We start from the raw sequence: 22,013 nt of genomic DNA, 5'->3' as shown, positions 1-22,013 counted from the left end.
TATTTAAATATTTTTGTTTTGGAGAAGTTTAAAACTTACCGAAACAATAGTGATACAAACAAACCAGAATATACGCTCGGTCCAGTGCAGATTAGATGCAGCAAGATAATGATAACATTGAAAAGTTGTGTTTTTGAAAAAATCTCGCACTGAGTGCAGACATTTTGAACAAAACATTTTCCTGGTGGGAAAACAACTACACTGCGAGTGTTTTTATATATCGTTTTAAAAACACATTTTATAGTAATATAAATATTATATTATATTGTACATGTATAACATGAACAAGAAATAATAAATTATAAATATGCATTGATTTTTTTGAAAGTGGAAAATATACGCAACACAAAACTAACCTAACCTAAAATTTAAAGAATCATATACAGGGCCTGTAAAAACACAATGTTTACAAATATTTAGTGATTGCATTGATAAATACATAGTTCAACATGAGTAACATCTATATTTTAGAGCCTCCGACGTCAGGAAAGGTAATTTTATTCATAATTTAACATATTTCTTTTATAATTTACCCTAAAACACCTTTTAGGTCCTGTTGAAAACCACTGTGGGTGATATAGACATTGAATTGTGGTCAAAAGAAGCCCCAAAGACATGCAGGAACTTTATCCAGCTATGCATGGAAGGATATTACAATGGATTGATATTCCACAGAGTTGTAAAGGGTTTTATAGCCCAAGGAGGTTGTCCAAATGGGGATGGCACTGGTGGTGACTCAATCTATGGAGGCACATTTGAAGATGAATTCCACCAGAGGCTTAGATTCACCAGAGAGGTCTGCTTGCTATGGCAAATGCTGGGAAGAATGATAATGCTTCACAGTTTTTCTTCACACTTGGAGCAACTCCAGAACTTAACAACAAACACACCATTTTTGGCAAAGTTGGTGGAGATACAATTTTCAACATGTTGAAACTAGAGGAAGGATTTATCAAGAATGAAAGGCCAGAATATCCTCATAAAATCATCAAAGCTGAAGTGTTGAATAATCCTTTCCCTGATATTGAACCTCAGAGTGAAAGAATGTGCATTAAAAGAACCAAAAAAGAAGAAAGAGAAGAGACAAGGTGTGAAAAACTTTAAGTTATTGTCTTTTGGAACTGAAGCTGAAGAAGACGAGGAAGAAAATGCAAGGGAAAACGAGAGATACGCAGGGAAAGGAAAATCTACACATGATGTTCTAGGTAAAATAGTTTTTATGCATATTTAACAAAATATTCAATATTTTTATGATGTAGATGATCCGAAATTAAGTTCACAATCAATCGTTGATGAATCAGTGGATAACAAACCCGAAATCAATGAAGATTCATCAGATAATGAACATTCTGAAGATTCTGACAACCCTGAAGCTACAGAACAAAGATTACAGGCGATTCGAAACAAACTCAAAGCTGGCAGCAGCAAAACCAAATCAACTAACAAAAAAATAGAGAAAAAGAAGATCGTAGCAGATGATGACGATGTTTACCCAGAGGAAGATGAACATGTACAGCACAAGAAACGAAAATAGTAAGTAAAATCACAAATTATTGTTAAACAAACAATAAACATGTAAATTTTCTTTAGTGAAGAAATCCAGAAGCAGATTGAGTCCGTAAAACGTGAATATCATCAAAATAAACTCAAACGCACTGAAGAAAAGGAAGAAGAAGAGAAAAAAGAAGCTCACAAAGAGCAGTTTAAAGAATATAAAGACACACATAACCTATACAAAGAAAAATCAAAAGATCTGCCTAAAAAAGGATCACAACGTGAAGATTTCACGCTAAGTTTGTTGAATAAATTTAAAAACAAACTCAACAAAGCTAAGGAACAAGATGAAGAAGAACAGAGTAATGATCAAGCATCTAAAACAGATGTAGATGTTGATATAGATGATGAAAAGACTTGGCTTGCGCACAAGTTGAGATTTGTTTCAGATACACCAGTGCTAGCAAAGGATGCAAGCACAAAAGACGATGATTGGTTCGAGATCTACGATCCACGCAACCCGCTTAACAAGCGGCGACGCGGTGAGAAAACACACAAAAAGAAATAAGAAAATTAAACTCTTAATATAAAAACAAAAAAGATAATAAAATGTCTTCTTGAATCAAAGTAACTTGATTAATACTAAGTCATGGTCGCTTTTTTCATCAGATCTCCGGTTCGTTGATATTTCTGTTGCGTTGTGGAATTGTATTCTCTCTATCTCTATCAAAGAACATTCCATTGCGTTCGATGACATAAGAATTGGAGTTGAAGATATGCGGCTGCATCGTGCACAGTCTCACGGCGGTTCTGATCTGCGCATTCGTTAGGTCATCCAAGTTGTTTGTGATTTTTCCGCGTTCATTGAACACCGCTAGGATTTTTCCGCCTTTCGTATATGAATTACACTCGAAATATATCGTTTTATTCTTCAATGTGTCTATTGTGGCTGGAATAGCTAAATGAAAACGAGTAAATTGCATTGTTTTGTTTGATTTATCGAGTTTTTACCTTTTGATTCTTCCGCATTTGACTGGACAGCTCTGTTTGATGGGCCTGCAGCCAGATCTGCATATAGTGGCACGTAGGAAGATGATAGTGTTGGGTATATATCTGTAATTGAAAAATGTAATTATTACCCAATCATAATCTGGATACTAAAATGTATAAAAAATTTAGAGTCCGACCGAAACTGGATTTTAGTCGAAACCGAAAATATTTTTCTACTTTTACCAACACATCGCCAGTTTTTCCACATTTTTTACACACAAAATCCATTTTGGGAGTAAAGTCCCCGTTTAGTCACTTGATACTTAATATAATATTAATTTAAACTTCTATGAGCGAATTGAGATGGAAAGTAACGACCGCCATTTGCCGCGAAGTTAGCCGAGCGACGCACGACAATTCACGAAAGGTGAGTTTCGATGCGGCCGAAACCGAAACCAAAATTTCGGTCGGTCTCTAAAAAAATGTACTCACTATCTTTTTCTTTCTCGTATTCCTCCCAGGCTAGCTTCATCTCAATCTCATCCAGCTCTTCATCCGGTAAATTTTCCAACATGGCGTTGTGATCATGATAAGTATAAATACATTGATGTTTGGTAAGTACACTACCCAAGAGCGTATCGCTCGGTGGTTTGGGCAAACGCCGTTCGCCTGATTTATCCAGATCACAACGATACATGGCTGCCAACTGCGATGCTTGAAAATGGCGCATAATGTGTTTTCGTCAATGACGCGGCTGGCAATCGCCTGCTTCGTGATGGATCTTTCATAAATAACTTCTTCGGTAGTACCCATTGCAATCAAGCGATAAACATAACATGTTTTCAACTGTCCCAGGCGGTAAATGCGAAACAAACTCTGCGTATCATCCGCTGGATTCCAGGAGATATTCATGAGAATCGCACGGTTTGCTGCGAATAAATTCAAACCCAATCCGCCTACCCTCTGTGTGAGTAACATTAAATTAAGTCCACTGGTTGGATTGTTGAATTGTTTACAATATCTCGCTCGATGGTTAACATCGACGAAGCCGTCAATGCGCACGTAGCTTCTACCACGCACCCAGGTGGGATCCATGCCAAGGAACTTTTCAATCAGATCTAATTCAAGCAGCGAAACACTGAAAACCAGGATTTTTTCATTACGCGCCATTGTTTCTTTTATAATCGACATCATGACTTGTAACTTGGGCCCGTAATTGATATTTGTTGCTGCATCTTCCGGTAATTTAAACCAGTCACCTTTAATGACCTCAGGGATTATGATTTCTTCATCGCCCGCACCCACAGCTACAGGTTTCTTCTTATATTTGTTTTTTTCCAACTAAAATAAGACCGTATTATACAATGTATTAAAATAATGTAAATGAAGATTACTCACAGCCATTGCTTGCATTTGTAGCAAATATGGATGAGAGAATATGCCGCGAAGCACCGCAACATTCGAAAACAGGTTAGTAAAGTTGCATATCTTCAAAAACTCTCGAATCAATTCAATCTGCTTGTCAGTCATCTCAATCTTGATTGCGTAGTCTAATTTGGTTGGCAGGTACGGTAATAATTCTTTCTCTTCATACCGCTGAATAAAATGCCGCGTCATCTTGTGTAAAACATGGCTACGTTTTTTCATTAACTTAATATCATGCGGTTCTGAATTCACGAACTGGCCATTTTGAATTGGATTCACAAATCGATTGCGATATTCACGCTCGGTGCCGAAGAAGTTCGGCTTGACCAGCCCTACAATACAAAAGTAATCATCTAAATGATTTTGCATTGGTGTTCCAGTGAGGATGATTCTTCGTTTGGTGGCCACCATGCCAATGGCGATCGTACGACGTGCTGTTGGCTTCTTAAGTAGATGACCCTCATCACACACGACTAAATCTGCACCCGGATCGAGCAGCCATTTGTCAATTGCGCGCTCATCGCGTTTCACCAACGCCATGAATGAATCATAACTGATGATAAGCACGCCACCAACGATGTGCCATCTATGTACAGTGCTGATTTTAACTGTTGTGCTGTCCCTTGCAGTGCCGCCGAGGAAAATGTTAATTTCTTGCGGCTCAGCGATGAGTTTCGCTGCTTCCTCGAATTCTCGCTGCCAATTCTCAACGATTGACAGTGGAGATAGAATCAGCACGCGTTTTAGATCCGTTACAGGGTGACTAAACAATGTATGAACAAAAGTCACCACCTAAAACATATCAGAATAAGTTGATTTCATGTAAATTTTCGATTATATACCTGAAATGTTTTGCCAAGACCCATACAATGCGCTAAAATGCATCCGGAACCCTCGTCGCCATTTTGTAAACGTTGAACACTCTCATAACAATTGTCCCATAAAAACTGTACACCTTTACGTTGATGTGCGAGGAGTTTCCCGGCTAGTTTTGGATGTACAGTCACGTGTAAATTATCATCTTCATTTGAATTTAATACAAAATCGTCCTTTTGTGGTTTTGACTGGGCGTTTTTCATTAAACGTTCAACACGTTCGCGTTCCAACTCCTGTACCTTTTTCGTTTCCTTGCTGAGCTCTGCTTCAGTGAGAATCTTTTTAATGTTTCGTCTGCCTTTGATTGTACTATCGCCTTCAGCTGGCGGCGTCTGTTGATGCATTGAAGACACAAATTCAACATCCGAAGATGAATCACTGTCATTTATGTACACTGGTTTATTACTTTTGTTGTCTTCTTCAGAAGAAGTGCTTAAACATGGCTTTTCATTATAATCTTCTTTTACATCCTCCATTTTGTCCTCCGTATTATCTTCTTCGTCGGTACTTAATTCATACATTTTAAACATCATAGGCTTGAGTAGTGGATCATTCATCCAGGTAGCCCTTCGAGATGTCCTTTCTGGTTTCATTTTGTTATACTTAGGCTTCCCTTTTAACTCCTGTGTATCTACATCAGAATATACATCATCAAGGCAAACACAACTGCTGGAGTCTGAATCACTACAATCTGGAATTTGATCTAAAACATTCTGTATGTTTTCATCGCTGCTTTGGGTATTACTGGATTGAGTCTCTGAATTATCGTCTGAATGATAAGAGTGAATGCTGTCGGTCTTGGAAGTTGGTGATAAAGATGACGTAGTTGTCGAAATTGATTTAATTCGTCTCCTTTTTTTCTTTTTTATTCCTAGCAGCTCAGTTAAACCACTGCTGATTGATTCACTGCATGAAGTGCTGCTATCTTCTGATGTTGATACAACTTTTCTTTTTTTACTAAAATAATCATAAGGTAGTTAAATATTAGTTGGTTTAGGAAAAGTTCTTAATAATACCTTGAGTATTCATCAGTCAATAATTTTTCTTTCATGGGAATCCTCACATACAACTCATCATCCTGCACATAATATTTATTGATGTAGTGTTTCTTCGCCTGATCATCAGTGTATGATATTCGAATAACACTGGATTTGGGAATGATGGGAGTACCAGGGCGTGATATATTCAAACTGATATCACAACTCGATAGGGAATCATTGTCTGGAATCTCATCTAGAACAGCAATATTCATTTGTTCAGTCATTTTGTCTTTGGTTGATTTTGAAGGTGAAGGTGATGAATCCTTGATTGTACAAGCATTCCCATTTAAATTCATGTTTACTGTACTGCCATTTTGTTTTTTCTCGATTGATAAACCATTTTCATCTTGTTCAGAAGATGTATTTATCTCTAACAAGTTTTTCATTTCTTGTAGTCGACTTGCTGGAATCTCAATCAACCATTCATCATCTGTCGATGATAAATCTGGTTCAATCATATGGATGCACTCATCAATATCATTCATATTATCCTGGTTTTGTTTGTTTCTATATGAATCTATGAACTTTTTATTCAGTTCACCCAATTCATGCTCCAAGAACAAGAAATGTTCCTTCCAATGTGTCCTCCAGACTTCATCAAGTGATTGTATATGAAGTATTGCTTCTTCAGGTGTATTGAAGAATGGCTCAATCTGTCCTTCGAAAGACTGTAGCATATATTTACAAACATGGATGGCATTATTTTTGAATGTAAGCAGGTCCATACTGATATGGAAAAGATCTTTTACATCTTCTGGGTTTGTGATTTTAGTAGTTTTAGTAGATGCATCTGCTATGAGAGATGTTGTGCTTGCTGATCGCTGTAGTGTTTTGTTATTGTGGCTATAAAATTCCACATCTTTCAAATACCTGAAAATACTTATTTTGGTTAGTTCAAGTTGGTAGAATAATGTAAAAAACATACCGTTCTCGTAGGTAATCACCCATTGTTGTTTAGTTAATCATTAATAACACTCAGCAATAACATACACTACATACTTCATGAGACTGTACAGCTATATTGAACAAACCATAACCAAAACACGCCAATAAAAGCGGGTTTTCCCCGCCAACGGTTCGCAATTTTAAAAAATGTATCAAAAACGCTGATCTGTTACAATTCACACACAGGAAGTCAAAGTAAGCATGCCGTTTATTTATTTAAAAAATATATAACTTCACATCTTTCCTATCAATCAGCACATATTAAGAAATATTAAGATTTGTTAACTGTTCTGCCCACAGCCGAAACTCCATCGATAAATTTTGTCCGGAATAAAACATTGGCGTTGCTAAACATACCATCTTTCAATGACACAACCACAAACTGAAACAAATTAAACACAGAATTTGTTTATCTTCAATAATTAACAAAATAAAACAATATTTATTTACCTGTGATTGTTTAAAATGGTTCTTTAGCATTGTACCAATATTCTGCGTGTGTGACAAATCCAACGCCGCATCCACCTCGTCCAAAATATACAACGGCGCCGGTTTAAACAATAACATCGCTAGAATCAACGATAACGCCGCTAGAGATCTCTGCCCACCGCTCAACTCAGTCAGATTCTCTTTCCAAATCCCACCGAGACTCACTTTAATCTCTAATCCTTCAACAATCGTCATATTCTTAGGCGGTGCAAGAGTTGCATTTGCGCCTGGTAATAACGTTGTAAAAATAGATCCGAAATCTTTCTTTACTTGATTATACGCTAACTGAACAGCTTGTTTCTTTTTCTCGTCTAAATCACGCAGCATTTGTGTGAGTTTTATCTGATCTGTTTCGATAATATGCTTACGCTTCAACAACGACGTGTGTTGTTTCTCCTCATGGTCAAACATCATCTGTGCATTTACGTTGATATTCCGGCCGAGTTTCGTGCGACTTTCTTCCTTGGCCACGATACGTGCTTGTAAATTAGCACCATCTTTATCAGACATCTTTGAAGCATCTTTCATGATGTTATTATCGATTTGTTTTGCGCGTTTCTCACAATCACTCTCACGGGTTTTCGCTTTTTTGTGCTCATCACGATGTTTTTGCACAGAATGTTCAAGTTTTTGAATTTCTAGATTGAAATCATTGATTTGTGATGATAGTTTTTCTTTCTGGTCGGTTTTTTTGCTCATTTCACGATTTTTTGAAGCAATTGCAGCTTTTTCAGTCTTTAATTGTGCTTGCAATTGACATAACTCTTCTTTATGTTCGACAAAATTGTTTTCTAACGTGTCTGCTTCATGTTTTAACCTTTCAATTTCATTCTCGGTTGTTTGTATATCATTTTGTAGTGTTTCTAATGAACCAGTTAATTCTTTTATTTCTAATTTAAGTGTTTCATACTCTGCTTCGCGTTTCTGCCACTCTTTCTTCGACTTTTCCGCTTTGTTCTTCGCCTGTAACATTTCATTCTCTGCGGATTTCAACATGCGTTCACGATGCCCATCCGCATCTTTTAAATTCGCTTCAATAGATTTAATCTTAACCAATGCTTCTTTCTCTGATTTCTTCGCATTGTTAATCGTTTGTGTCAATTCAGAAATTTTTGTTTTAAATTCTCAACTTCTTGTACATTCTGATGATAACTAGTGTCTTTCAATAACATCTCCATGTTAACCAACTCAGCTTTCTTGATATCCAACCGATGTTGAATATTCTGAAACTGTTCCTGATTTTGTAACTTCAGTCGTAGTTCGGTGGTGAGTTTTTGAAGCTCAGCGTCGCCATTTTGTAACGCGCGTTCACTTTCGACAATTTCACGAATTTGCAACAAAACCGGTGCGGATTTCTGCCGCGCGCCACCGCTTAATGTTCCACTTGGATCTGTGACATCTCCATCAAGAGTTACACACTTACGTCTGATTTTATCATGGAATGTCACCTTCTTAGCAATATCCAGGTCTTTACAGATGAAAACCTGACCGAAAATAAACTCCATCGCTACTTGTAAATGTGGAGAATATTCAATCAAGTCCATTGCAGGGATAATATTCTCTTTACCAACTAAATCCTGTGCTAATTTAACAACATTTGCTGGTATCTTTGCTCCTTTGATCTTATTCAACGGTAGAAATGTTGTGCGTTGTTGGAGTTGTCCATAGGTTAAAATCTGTTTGCTTACTTGTTCGTTTTTACACACAACATTGTATAATTTACCACCTGCGGCTGTTTCCAGTGCAGTGCAGTATTTCGTGTCTTTGATTTTGATTAAACGACACACAATGCCGTCGACTTTACGTCGATCAAAGTCTGGAGTTGGGTCGCGGTAGTTAAACTTGGTGAATGGTCGTCGTGCTTCGAAATCTTCGACTTTGTCGCGATGAGATTGTAAATCTCGTGATAATTGTTGGTGTTTTTGTTTTAAAGTTGCTACCATTTCTTCGTTGTAATTGAGGCGTGCTGCTTGGGTTTCTAGTTTGTGTATTTCAGCTTTGTTGTGTTCGCAGTTTGCTTTTGCTGTTTGATAATCTGCACCGGCAGTGCCAATTTGCGCTTGTTTTGTTTTTACGTCTTTTTCGTATTGGGCAAGGTGCATGTTAGTGGTTTTTATTTCAGTATTCTTCGCAGCTGCCTCCTCCTTCATTGCTATTTAATAAAACATTTAATAACCTAATAATTAAAAAGATAAATAATAAAAAGTAATTTATTACCGATTAATTGTTCTTGCAGTGATTGTGCTTCACCAGATTCGTTGATTTCCATACCAGCACAAATTGCTTCATATTTCTTTTGTGCTTGGTTGTATGCTTCATTGTCTTTCTCATCATTTTGTTTTAAACTTTCAAACAAGTCATTCACTTTTGATAGTTCATGTTGTTTGTTTTCTAATAACATTCCATCGTCTTTGATGTTTTTATGAATATCTTTCAACTTCTTCTCTTCGTTTTTGATTGAATCCTTGACTGCTTTAATCGAAACCGTGCTTTTTGTGTTGAATTTCTCTTTTTCTTTAACTTGAGCTTCTAACGCCGCTAATTGTCCACCGGAATTCTTAAAAACACAATTAAATAATAAATAAACCATGAATTTTTAAAGGAAAAATAGAATATGTTACCTCATCAGCATCTTTTGACATTCGGCATAATTCTTCAGTGATTTCTTCAATAGTTTTCTCATTGTGGGTGATATTATCCTGAATTTGTTGAATTTCCCTTTCTGATGACTGTACCATTTTAAGAGTGTGTTCAGAATATCTCTGAGATGCATAATATAAGTAAGCATCATACATTTTCTTCAAAGTAATTAATTCTCTCTCAATATTAGTATAATTAATGTATGATTCTCTTTCATTCCGCAATTTTTCTAATCTTGGTGATATTTCTTCATTTATAATACTATTTAATTCATCCATTTTAGCAGTTTTCTTCTCCATGGTCCTCAAAGTTGCTTGTTTTTTAGACTCGTACATTCTGGTACCTGCAGCCTCCTCCAGCATGGCCAAAATCTCTCCTGGTTTCATATTCAACACTTTTGTAACTCTGCCTTGCATTATAATGAAATGTGGATTGTTCACATTCATTTGGACAGAACAGAACAAATCAGCCACTTTTTTATTGGGTACAATACAACTATTGATCCAATACTTGTTCTTGCCACCAATTACCACTTGTCTAGTGATTGTTATTTCTTGAAAGTTTTCATAACCTGGCGGTGAAGCATCTTTGTCTCTATTATCAAAGATTAAAGTTACTGTGGCACTATTTATGCCAGCCTGACCATTCTTAAAGATGAGTTCTTGCAGAGAACTTACACGTACCTATAAAATATTAATTAGAATGATGATTATTCAATTATTTTGTTATAATTTACATGAGATAAATTTGAAATTCCGAGGACGAAACAAATAGCGTCGAGAATATTCGATTTGCCAGTGCCGTTGAGGCCTGTAATTGCATTGAATGTTGCGTCGAATCCATCGATCTCCACTCGTTTACCATACGACTTGAAGCCGTCGATATGTACGGATTTAAGATACATTTTCCGCTGATTTCCACTCGCACGTAGGATGCAGATTTGGTTTAACGGTTGGCGCGCATTTGCAGGTTATAGCATGACAGAAATTCAAACGGTTGCAAACAAACAATTCAAACAAGTGACTGCGCATGCGCAGATAGTGCCACCACTGCTGTTTTTAGATAGAGATTTTAACTTTCTCAAACGGAAAGTTATCGGTTGTATTGTAGAGCTCAGCATTTAGTTGTGTTGCACTTGTTTAATAGTGAAGCGACAACATATGTTGCACTATTATAGTTAATAATTGTAATTATTAAAAGATGTGGTGATTTGTGGGCTACAAGAACATTTATTCCGTTGTTAAACCAGTAAAATCTTCAAGAATTAACAAGGTTAGTTTTTTTTATTTTATACTTATATATTTGGCATTCTTTTGTGATTTTTTTTGTAATTACAAGAAGATAAAATGATTTACCTTTCACAACGCATGTTTTCTTGATTTTTCTTAACCTCTGCTTGCAACACAAACGCTTGACCAATCACAAGCAAGCACATCTCTCCCCACCACTTTTTGTGGGTATCCCGCAGGTTTAAAACGGCGCTTTGTGTCAATAAATACTTTCTTTTATTCTTTGCTTAAACTTTCAAATCACATTTCGCTATAAATATATCAATCTGTCTTTGGCACGCATTTTCATAATCGAAATACAGAAACACAGATAGGTTACAGGTACATTAAGCATAGTTGTACTTCTAGTAGCATGATTAACCCATAAACACAAGCGGATAAGGATTGACATCTTCCTGCATATTATGACAGGGCGTAGGTGGTCTAGGGTCCGGTTCAGTTGTCTCCAACAACCAATACGTAGTAAACAACCCTTTACCTTTAAGTTCAACCTCACCTCGCAATTCCAGATTAAAAGTCCCGAAAAATTCAAGGATCTTCTTGGTGGTTTCACTCAAATGTATCTTCAAAGCTAAAATTCAACCCAATATAATCCCAAAACCTTTTATGGTCCTAAAAATTAATACTTACGTAATCCAGTGCTTTCCATTCGACTCGCCGTGTTGACCGTATCCCCAAAAAGACAAAAATGTGGCATTTTCTGCCCCACGATACCCGCACACACAGGACCCGAATGAATCCCTATCCTCAGCTTCAGTTTATAATCAGGTTGATGCTTGATCACGAAAGATTGCACGGCTTTCAATATCGCCAGGGACATCAAAGCAATTTCTCTTGCATGGTCATTCCCATTGCGTTCCGGAAGACCGGAAACCACCATATATGCATCCCCAATAGTCTCCACTTTATAAACATCATAAAACCCAATGATCCGATCAAAGGTACTGTAGAGATCATTCAAAAAGTCCACAACCTGCATTGGGGAACTATGAGCACACAACGCAGTGAAACCCACAATATCACTGAAGTAAATGGTCACACATTCAAACTGCTCAGGTTGGACTATTTCCCCAGCCATCAGTTGACATGCAACTGGTCTTGGTAACACTTGATAGAGGAGTTCCTCAGATCTGCGTTTCTCTTGACTGAGTTGTTCTGTTTTCTCACCGACAAGACTCTCAAGGTTGTTGGCATATTGTTCCATACGTCGGAGTAAATCATCCATGAGGTTCTCACAGTACCCTTTCATGATACACTTTAGTACACCTCGAATTACTTCAAAGGAAGGTCTTTCATCGGGGTTATCCAACCAGCATCTCTCCATGAGTTCTAGTAAATCATCAGGGCAGTCACGTAGATTGACCATGGGTCTAAACGGAGGGAATTCCCTTGCTGCTATTCGGGATAGGATTTCTGAGACTTCTAAATACTGACGCGCAGCGTGGAATGGTCCTGTTCTTAGGATAATCTCTTCCAGAATCAGGGCAAAGGAATAGACATCTCCCTTTTGGGTTGCGGGTGTTCCTGGGATGACTGTTAAGGGTAATAGTTCAGGGGCGATCCATAATAATTCTAAAAAGGTTTTTGAGGGGTTTTAATGTTTTTGAGGTTTTTACTTACTCATTTGATAATTCTGGTCTTTTACTATTTCGTTTGGTGTTGTAAGGGTAGTCAGACCAAAATCACTTATCTTGAGTACAAAACGGCCATCAATAAGACAATTACACGATCGTAGTTTACCATGAACGGATACTTCACTGCCGTGCAGGAAACTCATTCCCTGTGAATAGGACTACTTTAATAAGTATTTACTAATGACCCACTTTACTTTATTTACCTTAACCACATCGTGTATGAGGGACATCCGGAAATTCCAATCTAGTTGGATTGCATCATTTTGTAACACATCCCTGAGTGATCCCTTGGGGCAATATTCAGTTAGTATTAGCACTGTGGGACATTCTATGCATGCTCCAAGGAAACGCACTGTGTTTTCATGGGTTACATCACGGACCTAAATAATTATCATTAGTTCTTTTGTATTAACATTAAAAATACAATTTGACTACCTGTTTGATTTCCCAGAGGAGTTTCTTGTTCACATCGACCTTCTTTTTAGTGATTTTCTTGATTGCTACACGTGTGCCTTTATAAATTCCTATCGTGGTGAATATCTGTGTTGGGGGTAGTGAATTACAGGAGGTGATTGATGCGCGTCCACTACGCAACCCAAAAGTCTACAAAATATAAATTATTTAGTTATAAATATTAAATTTTATTAATGATAAATACTTCTGTTAGTTTTTGTAGGCCTAGTTTTGATCCATAGGGTTTTCCTACTTCTAAAAGCACTTCCTCGGGTTTGATCCGCCATGACATGTTGTTGAGATCAGCTACGTGTCTCAAATGTCTGGAAAATGAAAGAAAAATTAGGGGACACCCGGGTTTGAACCGGGGACCTCTCGATCTGCAGTCGAATGCTCTACCACTGAGCTATATCCCCACTTGAATAGACCTTGTCTAGATCAATACTTCTATACTTTACTTACTTGTATGATATACAAGCCAATGTTGCTGTTAGGACCATAAATGCTCCGAAAGCGAAGGATCCATAGAGAATCATCACATAGGAGTCTAGAAATCAAATTATTTTGTCATTAACCTTAGAAAATTTTTAAAATTTAAAAATTTAAGGTTTTGTATTACCATCATTACGACAATCAGGGTTATTCCCCAAGAACCCACATTTGGGTACATCTGGAGGTGGTCCTTCACGTCCCCCAGGCCAATGGATGTTCTGCCCTTGTACCGGGGAGTATTCCTTATGCAAACCGTAATAATGCGCGACCACTTCGAATTTCCCAGTGATGGGATCCAGATCCAACACAGAATAATCTGCATCTCGGTCTCCATTGTCATCAATCCTCACATGACCTGTTATACCTTTGAATTGTCTATTCCACATCTTTTTGGTGATTCTAAAACCATCCCGAATGCGTTCATTGAGGGTTTCATTGAATTTACGTTGGTTCTGATCAATTTTAAGAAGTTCCGTGATGGTTTCATTGATGGTTTCATTCAGGGCCATGCCTAGGAGGTAGACACCATCATAGAATGCTCCACTAACAAAATTCACTTCTTCTCCTTCATGTCTCATGCTATAGTTGTAGTCGTTTAAAGCTCTGGTTTTTACTTTATCAGCAAAGTCTTGGAATTGATCATCTGTTGGTTGGAGTAAGGATACTCTCAATAGGGCTTCATATGCTTTACGTGCGGTTGCATCTTGACCATCTCCAACTTCCCAGTCGTGGTCTGTCCAGTATTTTCCTTTGAATATTTCTACGTCCAGAAAAGCCCAGTCACCGCGGGTCATGCCTAGTTCATGAGCGGCGAGCATGAATTTACGCACGAGGACTCCCCGGACGCTTAGGATAACAACTATTGGATCAATATTTATAAATTTTAGTTGTAATATTGATTTTTGTGAATTGACATACTTCTCGCGTACATACTGGCGTCTCTTAGGTAATTATCATAACTTTCGTCGTCGTTTCCGTCTAATTCACGTACGAATGCGAGGAGTCCGTCTTGTTTGAGGCCGTATTCCAGGTTTTTCCCTGTTGGAGTAATGAGAGTTAATCCGCAAGTCCTGATGTTTGTTACACTTTCACGCAAAAACTACTTAACCGATCATCATGAAAATGTGTACACATATTCTTAGTGGTCCTCGAATGGTTATAGGCTACTTTCTATTTATCAAAGAAATAAAATAAAATTGAATTCACTTTATTAAGTTATTATTTATTTTTTGCTAGAAAAATGAGTTTATATTGAAATTACATTAGTTTGCTATGAGGGTAGTCTACAGTATAGTACTATACCTATTGCTCCTTCACTGTTTGCACAAACCTACTGATATACACAACTCAACTAATAAAATGATTATTTTCAAATTTTAAAAAGTAAATCAAATAAAAAGCTTTTAAAAAAAATATTTTTCAAAGATTTTCGGAGATTTTCGAACAATTTTAAAGGAAATTAAAGATTTTAAGTAAGTTTACGTTTTCAACGGATAAAAAAATTATTTTCTATTTTATTAGAATAAATCAAAGATAATTATCAAGGAAAAGTTTTTTAAATATTATTTTATCGGTTTTTATTGTAAAATTTCAACAATTTCTGCATTTTTTCTTTAAAATTTTAAATTTATTCATAAAATATTCGCATAATCTTACGTGAAAATGTTTTTTTTCTATATTTTCTATATATTCTTTTCAGAATATCCCTACTAATTTTATAAATGCGAAAGTCCTGATGTTTGTTACACTTTCACGCAAAAACTGCTAAACCGATCATCATGAAAATTTGTACACATATTCTAAGTGGTCCCCGAATGGTTATAGGCTACTTTTTATTTAATAAAAAAAATTATTTTTAAAATAAAATAAAGAAATTGTTTAGCCAATAATACCTCTGCATCTGGCTATTTGACTACTTTAACGCCATCTAGCATTCCAGCAATGAAGCTCAAACCTAAGTACTATAGTACCATCACACTGTATTATCACACTGTATTACCGACAGCTACGTCAACATCAAATCCAATTGACTACACTATGGAGACTGTACACTATACTTCCATAGACTATACTTTCAGCCATTTTAAACTTCCCGCCATTCTACTTCATTGTTACTTCTTCTGTGACTACAGACACGTACGGAAACAACTTCATTATTTTAGATATTCGCGAGCGAAGCCGCTAGTAATAAATAATGTTTAAATATTGGAGGATTCCATTTAAGGACTAATTTTGAGGATGTTTTTATAGCCTCGGTAGCGCAGTAGGCAGCGCGTAAGTCTCATAATCTTAAGGTCGTGAGTTCGATCCTCACCCGGGGCATTTTTTTCCAACAAATTAAAATTAATTTCTATTTTAGTTTTATTTCTGTATATGTTATTGATAATTGTTTCTTTAAGTAGCACACCAGGTGTTATTTAAATTTACTTGTTAAATATTTAAAGTATGGACTCGTTTTTAAAATAAGGATTTTAGCTGAGTATGGTCACAGACGAGGTGGCCGAGTGGTTAAGGCGTTGGACTGCTAATCCAATGGGCTCTGCCCGCGTGGGTTCGAATCCCATCCTCGTCGGTCGTCCTTTTTGAATATATTCCTACCAATAGCACATGTTTATTTGCATTTTATCGCGTAATTCAAAATTAGCAATAAACAAATTATTTATATAGTGTATATATACTCCACACTGATTAATAAATGAAATTTTGACAGCACTGTTTATGTGTCAGGATGGCCGAGCGGTCTAAGGCGCCAGACTCAAGTGCAAACTTTCCTGTAATTCAAATACAGGCTGAGCGTTCTGGTCCTCTCTGAGGGCGTGGGTTCGAATCCCACTTCTGACAGCACTTTTTCAACATTTTCATACATTTACTCACCGACTGTAAGTGAAAATAAATCCGATCTATCAAAGATCAACGCAATGTGCTTCCAATCGAACTGTTTAAAAATACTCCCGAAGACCAGCTTCAGGCGACACTGGCAGTACGACATCCTTGTTAGCGTCGGATAAAATTTACTCTTGTTCTTAAATATACCTTGCGTCTGAAATTGGATTACAAACGCAAATTATTGCCAATTAGCAACCAAATCTCAACACTCACGTCGGTATCGTTGCGATTCCAGCGTTGCAAACGTCCAAGAATACCGGAAGTCACTGTTACTTCATCTTCGGAAGATGGCGGCTTAATAAAATCACATTTTACGCATAACATGATTATAATCACTTGTAATAATCACAAAAATTGTGAAAACGACCGAGAATTGAAAGAAATTTAATGTAAATTACGTGTCAAGGATATTTAGAGGATAAAACATTAGTATTCACCCGACATACATGTTTAATGTACCAAACACGCAGAACAAAAGGGTTTGATGCGTTTTTACGCCGATGCACTCGTAAAACGCAACGATTCACGCCCGAATTGTAAAATTATGATAATACTCACTTGGTCACCCATTCCGGTGATGATCGGAGTGTTCCAGTATGCTGCCAGACTCGCGACTGGTTCCAGGGCGAATGTACAAGCAGGACCGATGAATGCAATCACATTATCTTTAAAATGCATGTCTGCAGCATATCCGGGAGCCAGGTCGCCGCTACACGAAGGATAACTGTAAAAAACATCATGTTTACTTATTTTTAAAGGGTAAAACACTTCGACGAGGATGGGATTCGAACCCACGCGGGCAGAGCCCATTGGATTAGCAGTCCAACGCCTTAACCACTCGGCCACCTCGTCCTGATAAATGCACCCTGGTGAAAAGCAGGATCTGATTGACATGGGTTTAAGTTATGTTGTTGATGACAACTGTAACACCCGGTTTTTTGGGTGGGGGTGTCGGATATATTTAGATCGGTAAATTATAGTGCGATGTTTGAATGTATGCTTGATTCAATGTCAAACTCTGGTTGGATAGAGGTGTGGAAAATGCAGGACAGCAGGACAGGTTCATTAGCAGCGTATTCATTGGTTCCAGTGGTATACAACCGTGAACTTGAATTTTGTTTTTCATCCTCATGATGAGGATATCATCCACACAACACTGTATAATTAATAATTAACCAACGTGTTGATTGCGCATGATAATTAATTTTCTCACCTTGCTTGGACTTTTTGTAGGATAACTCGATGTGGTTTGAGAAATTTATCGTTGATCTCTTCCAGAGCGATGTCCACCGCAGGGCCGCATCGGACTAGGTCGAAAGGTGAGTCCAGATGACCCGCCATCAACACTCCGACGTTATAGTAAGTGTAATCTGAGCCGATTATATGCGCATGCGCGGTAGTCGTGAGTAATGTCAATGTATACAACCAAGTATACATTGTGAGTCTTGTATGCATCTAGAAGTAAAAATTAGGTCGATATCAAAGAAAAATTGAATTAAAGAAGATCAAAGAGACGTAAAAATGATTTTATGAGAAGTTGAATGTGCGAGACGTGCGAGGATGCAATTTTCGCGCATTGTCCTATATTTTATCCGACGACACATTGCGTTATTAAGCTTAGGCGCGCGCTTGGCGACACACTTTGTCCCATCAATCAACGTCATCGTGCAGGATACCCAGATTCGTCTTTATTTTGTTTTTATTTGTTTCGCGCTCGCGTCACCATGCAGATATTACAAAATAAAACATTCAAGTGTTGTAATAAAATAAAATATCTTACCTTGTTAATGATGATCAACTTTATTTGTTGCACAAAAATGTTTTAGTTTTGATTTACATTGTTTTTCGTTACGCGGAAGTTGGTCGTGTTGAACTTGAACTTGCTGCCGACGTGACGGACACCCTGCGTCTGCCAACATGCGCGTCGAGATCGTCGGCGCAACCACCTGCGTCGCGGCGCTCTCCCCGCGGTTTGCATAATCCTGCGCTAATAATGCAAATCTCGCACGCTTCAAGTTAACGTGATCCAAATTTATTCAGATCGGAGTGTTTTCATTAATTAAATAACTATTGCGCAACTCACATAAGTATCAAATTCTTTATTTTAATACTAGAAAAGATAAATTAATTCGCATTGATGATCCATAACATGTTAAGTCCGGATCTTCCGAGATTCACCCTGCCGAGCATTCCATGCTCACGTTTGTTTACATTATACAAAAAGAACAATATAGTATGAAATAGATTGTTGTAACCTTTATCCATTTCAAATGTTTCAGTGCCAATGATAATTCGGTAATGCGGCGGTTTGACGCTGACTTCATGAATTGCCAGTGTGTTGGCAGTCAGTTCCGGTAACTTCTCAGTGGATTTGATGAAATGGAATCCTGTGAATGGCTTCACATCAGGATTATTCGGCAGTGGGACTAGTTGAGTATCAAGGTAAGCTGCAGTTAAATGCATTACAATCTATAAACATTTAAAAATTGTAGTTTTGAAGCGTGTTATTTGATTTTTATGTATTTTTACCGCTGCATCTGTCGGTAAAGTAGGATCCCATTCCTTTTCGTTGTAATATCCGCCACCATTCCATTTGTATTCACTCATACATCCACCTTTTGATAATTCCCGAATTCTCTGCACAAGATATTCCTGATTTGTGTGTAGTTCTAGAAATGGAACGATCGTTGGTAGATTTGGCGTGTTTTGTAAAACTTGTCCTTGTGCTGTTTTACGCAGACGATCCAAACCTACTTTGCCGATTATCACGTCGGTTATGCCTTGTACGTGCAGGCTTTTATCAATTGTGGTGAATTCTGTTATTAACCGACAGAGAATCGTCTTGGAAATCCACTAAAACATTGAAAAAATACGTTTTTTATTAAAAAATCACATTTTTAATGAAATTTAAACTTACAACGCGTAGATTTTCACTCCATTGTGTCAAAGCAACACTATCAACATTTAATCTCTTCCATGTATCAGAACATTGACTTTGATTCAACGGTGATGACTTATCATCGGTTTTGGGGCTGGAATTTGTTGAACTGGGAGTTGAGAGTTGATATTGACAACGTCTTAATAATGGTGAATTGTCTTTAATTTTAGTAGCTGGATGATTCCAGAAGAAACTTAGAGAGTTTGCTGATGGCGGTTCAACGTTGATATTTTGTGTCGTTTCAATAGCTTCATATTCTTTTAAATACTGACTCAATGATTGTTCATCAACTAAAGCCATATTATTTAAATTGGCTGGTAGAATAGGTGATGATTTGAATCCAGGAGAGTTGTTTCCCACAGGGGATTCTGCTTGGAATGACCATGGACTGCTGTTTAGACTGTGATTTGCTGAAGTGCTTAGCCAACTTGTTGCTGACATGTCCATTGGAGTCTTTGAAAGACGCGATGTGTGTGTTATGACATTTTGATATGGAGATCTAATTAAATCTTTAAAAATTTTGTGTTAAAATATGGTTTTTAGGTTAAAAAATTCAACTTACTAGGAGATGAAGTGTTGAATGATGTTTGTAAAGTTGAATTATTAAGATTACTGGTATTTGCTGTGGAGATATTTTTGTTTGGTGGTTTGGTATTGCTAGTGCAATACTTGTACAAATGATAAATTGAATTCAATAGGAAGATTACAGCAAGAACATGCTCAAAGTAGTAGACATATTTAGAATATTTGCCTGTTTTCTCACAATATGAGAGTCTAAAACAGAAAATAATTATGTTAATATCTTAATTTTTACTTTAAAACAAGCTTACATATCATTAACAACCACTCCAAGTAGAATTATGTTGATTGTTCCCCAGATAACGTTATGTTTTGCTCGTTTTATTCGTTGAAACTCTACTACTTCTCTTCTTATAGGCTGTAGGTTTGAATTAACCATTCTAGGCACTCTTGGCGGTGTTCTAAACAATTATTTATTAAATAAAATCAACAAAAAGCTAATATAACTTACATGGTATTATTAAACGACATAATAAAGAATTAGAAACGCTTTTTCGGTGTTAATCAGTGTTAATACTCAATATAATACTTGAAAACTGTTTTCGCGGTTCCAATAGGCATATAACCCTATTTTATGTGCGCATGTACATAAAATGTAGTTATGTACTACAGTGTTTGGAGTGTAAAGTGTGTTGCCTATATTAAAACTGCATATGCAACATAAAAATAAGTAAATACTCAAAAGTAAATAAGAAGTGATTTATTTTTTGCGTATGCGAAAAGTTTGTTCATTAACATAATTATTTTATTGCAATTAATTTAAATTTCTTACTAAAGACGACTTATAACCAAAACTTCAACCAGTTTTGTATTGTAGGTATAAATTCATTTATCAATGACTAGTACAAATGAAATTACTGTCTTTTCTTAGCTTTGGCATTCTTTTTCTGGGTACCAGCTTGCTGAGTCCCCTGTGGTCCTCCACCAGCCAGGAAATTTGTTACCATATCACCCATCTGTGGCATTTCAAACTTAGTCATATTACCAATTTGTTCTAATTCTTTCTTAGTTTCTGGATCATTCATCATCTTGGGTAGGACCATGATCAACAGAAGAGGTAGCACCATCATAAGAATCATCGGATTGAATAGGAAATCAGTAATCATCCACTGTTCTCTAAGCTGGAAGTACTTTGTCATGCCAAGTGGCTTCATTCTTAAAGGATATGGTACTTGGATAACCAGCGCAGTTTGAATATGGTTCACTCTTCTGGCTCTAAACTTGCCTTTGCTGTTGATTTCAACTCGAACTGGCTCATAGGTGAGGTGTGGGCTGAGTGCTTCAATGATGTATGAACCTGTTGGGATGTTGTGGATGAGAAATGAGCCATCTTCCTTGACAAAACCAAGGTATTCTCCACCATTGACGTGAATACGTGTATTAGCTGCCCAGTTAGGTGAAGCAAACATTGCATCCATGATGATACGACCTTCTATGGTGTGTTTTGTGTTTGGATTGGAGTCTTCTTCGAGAGTCATTGGCTCACAAAGCACAGAGGTTATGCATATAAGCAAGAAAAATGCTTTGAATCGTAGCATTTTTATGATTTTAGCTGCCTAGAAGTAGAAATTGCTGTTTATCAATTGATATTAATTAAGATTTTTAATTGAACTAACTTTATAAACAGCAGGAAATGTGTATAATGACAAGAATTTATGTTTGACAGCTCGACTTTGATGTGGATGTGACTATAACGTAACCATAGAAACTATAACGATAAAAACATACTAAAAACAGTTTATCTTCCTAAAATTTTATTTAAATACATTTAAAATGTTGTATTTAAACATATTAACATTAATTTAATGCGTAAAAGCATGTATTTTATCATATTATCATTTAC

The 22,013-nt window shown here is 36.8% G+C and overlaps 6 protein-coding genes, 2 long non-coding RNA genes and 5 other non-coding genes across 15 annotated transcripts; 6 read left to right on the top strand and 7 right to left on the bottom strand.

The window, feature by feature from the left end:
* Positions 1-336: 336 nt before the first annotated feature.
* On the top strand, positions 337-2,121 carry LOC135798657 (spliceosome-associated protein CWC27 homolog). The gene is given in 6 exon segments (XM_065311541.1): positions 337-491; positions 551-785; positions 788-1,046; positions 1,048-1,205; positions 1,260-1,533; positions 1,591-2,121. Coding segments are annotated over 6 exon segments (1,440 nt in total). The 5' UTR covers positions 337-449; the 3' UTR covers positions 2,063-2,121.
* On the bottom strand, positions 2,060-6,866 carry LOC135798653 (transcriptional regulator ATRX-like). Its single transcript, XM_065311538.1, has 7 exons — positions 6,751-6,866; positions 5,802-6,695; positions 4,752-5,742; positions 3,883-4,701; positions 2,977-3,825; positions 2,506-2,607; positions 2,060-2,452 (listed from the first exon to the last, which is right to left on the bottom strand). Exons 1-5 carry the CDS (start codon positions 6,771-6,773, stop codon positions 3,013-3,015), a joined length of 3,540 nt encoding a protein of 1,179 aa, XP_065167610.1. The 5' UTR covers positions 6,774-6,866; the 3' UTR covers positions 2,060-2,452; positions 2,506-2,607; positions 2,977-3,012.
* LOC135798663 (uncharacterized) lies at positions 6,824-7,219 on the top strand. The gene is made up of 2 exons (XR_010549762.1): positions 6,824-6,965; positions 7,071-7,219. It is a non-coding gene; the product is annotated as an uncharacterized lncRNA (long non-coding RNA).
* SMC2 (structural maintenance of chromosomes 2) lies at positions 6,961-10,865 on the bottom strand. Its single transcript, XM_065311539.1, is given in 6 exon segments — positions 6,961-7,152; positions 7,221-8,374; positions 8,377-9,411; positions 9,477-9,816; positions 9,881-10,582; positions 10,636-10,865. Coding segments are annotated over 6 exon segments (3,510 nt in total). The 5' UTR covers positions 10,804-10,865; the 3' UTR covers positions 6,961-7,041.
* A 122-nt stretch (positions 10,866-10,987) lies between these two features.
* On the top strand, positions 10,988-19,139 carry LOC135798941 (uncharacterized). 2 transcript variants are annotated; one of them, XR_010549814.1, is made up of 3 exons: positions 10,988-11,171; positions 17,932-18,012; positions 18,933-19,139. It is a non-coding gene; the product is annotated as an uncharacterized lncRNA (long non-coding RNA). The 2 variants fall into 2 exon arrangements; XR_010549815.1 differs by having other exon boundaries at positions 17,887-18,012.
* Positions 11,471-18,556, bottom strand: LOC135798939 (atrial natriuretic peptide receptor 1). The gene is made up of 14 exons (XM_065311928.1): positions 18,434-18,556; positions 17,867-18,108; positions 17,212-17,377; positions 16,867-16,947; positions 16,642-16,807; positions 14,686-14,805; positions 13,895-14,626; positions 13,738-13,822; positions 13,481-13,598; positions 13,258-13,425; positions 13,026-13,202; positions 12,809-12,968; positions 11,819-12,760; positions 11,471-11,759 (listed from the first exon to the last, which is right to left on the bottom strand). The coding sequence occupies exons 2-14, from the start codon at positions 18,106-18,108 to the stop codon at positions 11,545-11,547; spliced, it is 3,372 nt and encodes a 1,123-aa protein (XP_065168000.1). The 5' UTR covers positions 18,434-18,556; the 3' UTR covers positions 11,471-11,544.
* Positions 13,620-13,691, bottom strand: TRNAC-GCA (transfer RNA cysteine (anticodon GCA)). Its single transcript has one exon. It is a non-coding gene; the product is annotated as a tRNA-Cys (tRNA).
* TRNAM-CAU (transfer RNA methionine (anticodon CAU)) lies at positions 16,017-16,089 on the top strand. The gene has a single exon. It is a non-coding gene; the product is annotated as a tRNA-Met (tRNA).
* TRNAS-GCU (transfer RNA serine (anticodon GCU)) lies at positions 16,258-16,339 on the top strand. Its single transcript has one exon. It is a non-coding gene; the product is annotated as a tRNA-Ser (tRNA).
* TRNAL-CAA (transfer RNA leucine (anticodon CAA)) lies at positions 16,490-16,608 on the top strand. The gene is made up of 2 exons: positions 16,490-16,527; positions 16,564-16,608. It is a non-coding gene; the product is annotated as a tRNA-Leu (tRNA).
* Positions 17,424-17,505, bottom strand: TRNAS-GCU (transfer RNA serine (anticodon GCU)). Its single transcript has one exon. It is a non-coding gene; the product is annotated as a tRNA-Ser (tRNA).
* LOC135798940 (transmembrane protein 209) lies at positions 18,738-20,782 on the bottom strand. Its single transcript, XM_065311930.1, has 6 exons — positions 20,622-20,782; positions 20,422-20,571; positions 20,154-20,365; positions 19,571-20,100; positions 19,183-19,506; positions 18,738-19,122 (listed from the first exon to the last, which is right to left on the bottom strand). Exons 1-6 carry the CDS (start codon positions 20,639-20,641, stop codon positions 18,778-18,780), a joined length of 1,581 nt encoding a protein of 526 aa, XP_065168002.1. The 5' UTR covers positions 20,642-20,782; the 3' UTR covers positions 18,738-18,777.
* A 73-nt stretch (positions 20,783-20,855) lies between these two features.
* EMC7 (ER membrane protein complex subunit 7) lies at positions 20,856-21,878 on the bottom strand. 2 transcript variants are annotated; one of them, XM_065310864.1, is made up of 2 exons: positions 21,787-21,878; positions 20,856-21,726 (listed from the first exon to the last, which is right to left on the bottom strand). In XM_065310864.1, the coding sequence occupies exon 2, from the start codon at positions 21,706-21,708 to the stop codon at positions 21,025-21,027; it is 684 nt and encodes a 227-aa protein (XP_065166936.1). In that variant the 5' UTR covers positions 21,709-21,726; positions 21,787-21,878; the 3' UTR covers positions 20,856-21,024. The 2 variants fall into 2 exon arrangements, with proteins under 2 accessions (XP_065166936.1, XP_065166937.1); XM_065310865.1 differs by having other exon boundaries at positions 20,856-21,742; positions 21,787-21,875.
* Positions 21,879-22,013: the final 135 nt, after the last annotated feature.

This window comes from Atheta coriaria, unplaced genomic scaffold (assembly GCF_025399875.1).
Source record: "Atheta coriaria isolate IRGN ID8LTWV9N9 unplaced genomic scaffold, Caltech_Dcor_3.1 hic_scaffold_9_pilon, whole genome shotgun sequence".
Taxonomy (NCBI): domain Eukaryota; kingdom Metazoa; phylum Arthropoda; class Insecta; order Coleoptera; family Staphylinidae; genus Dalotia; species Dalotia coriaria.
This window is presented reverse-complemented; position numbering and strand designations above follow the sequence as displayed.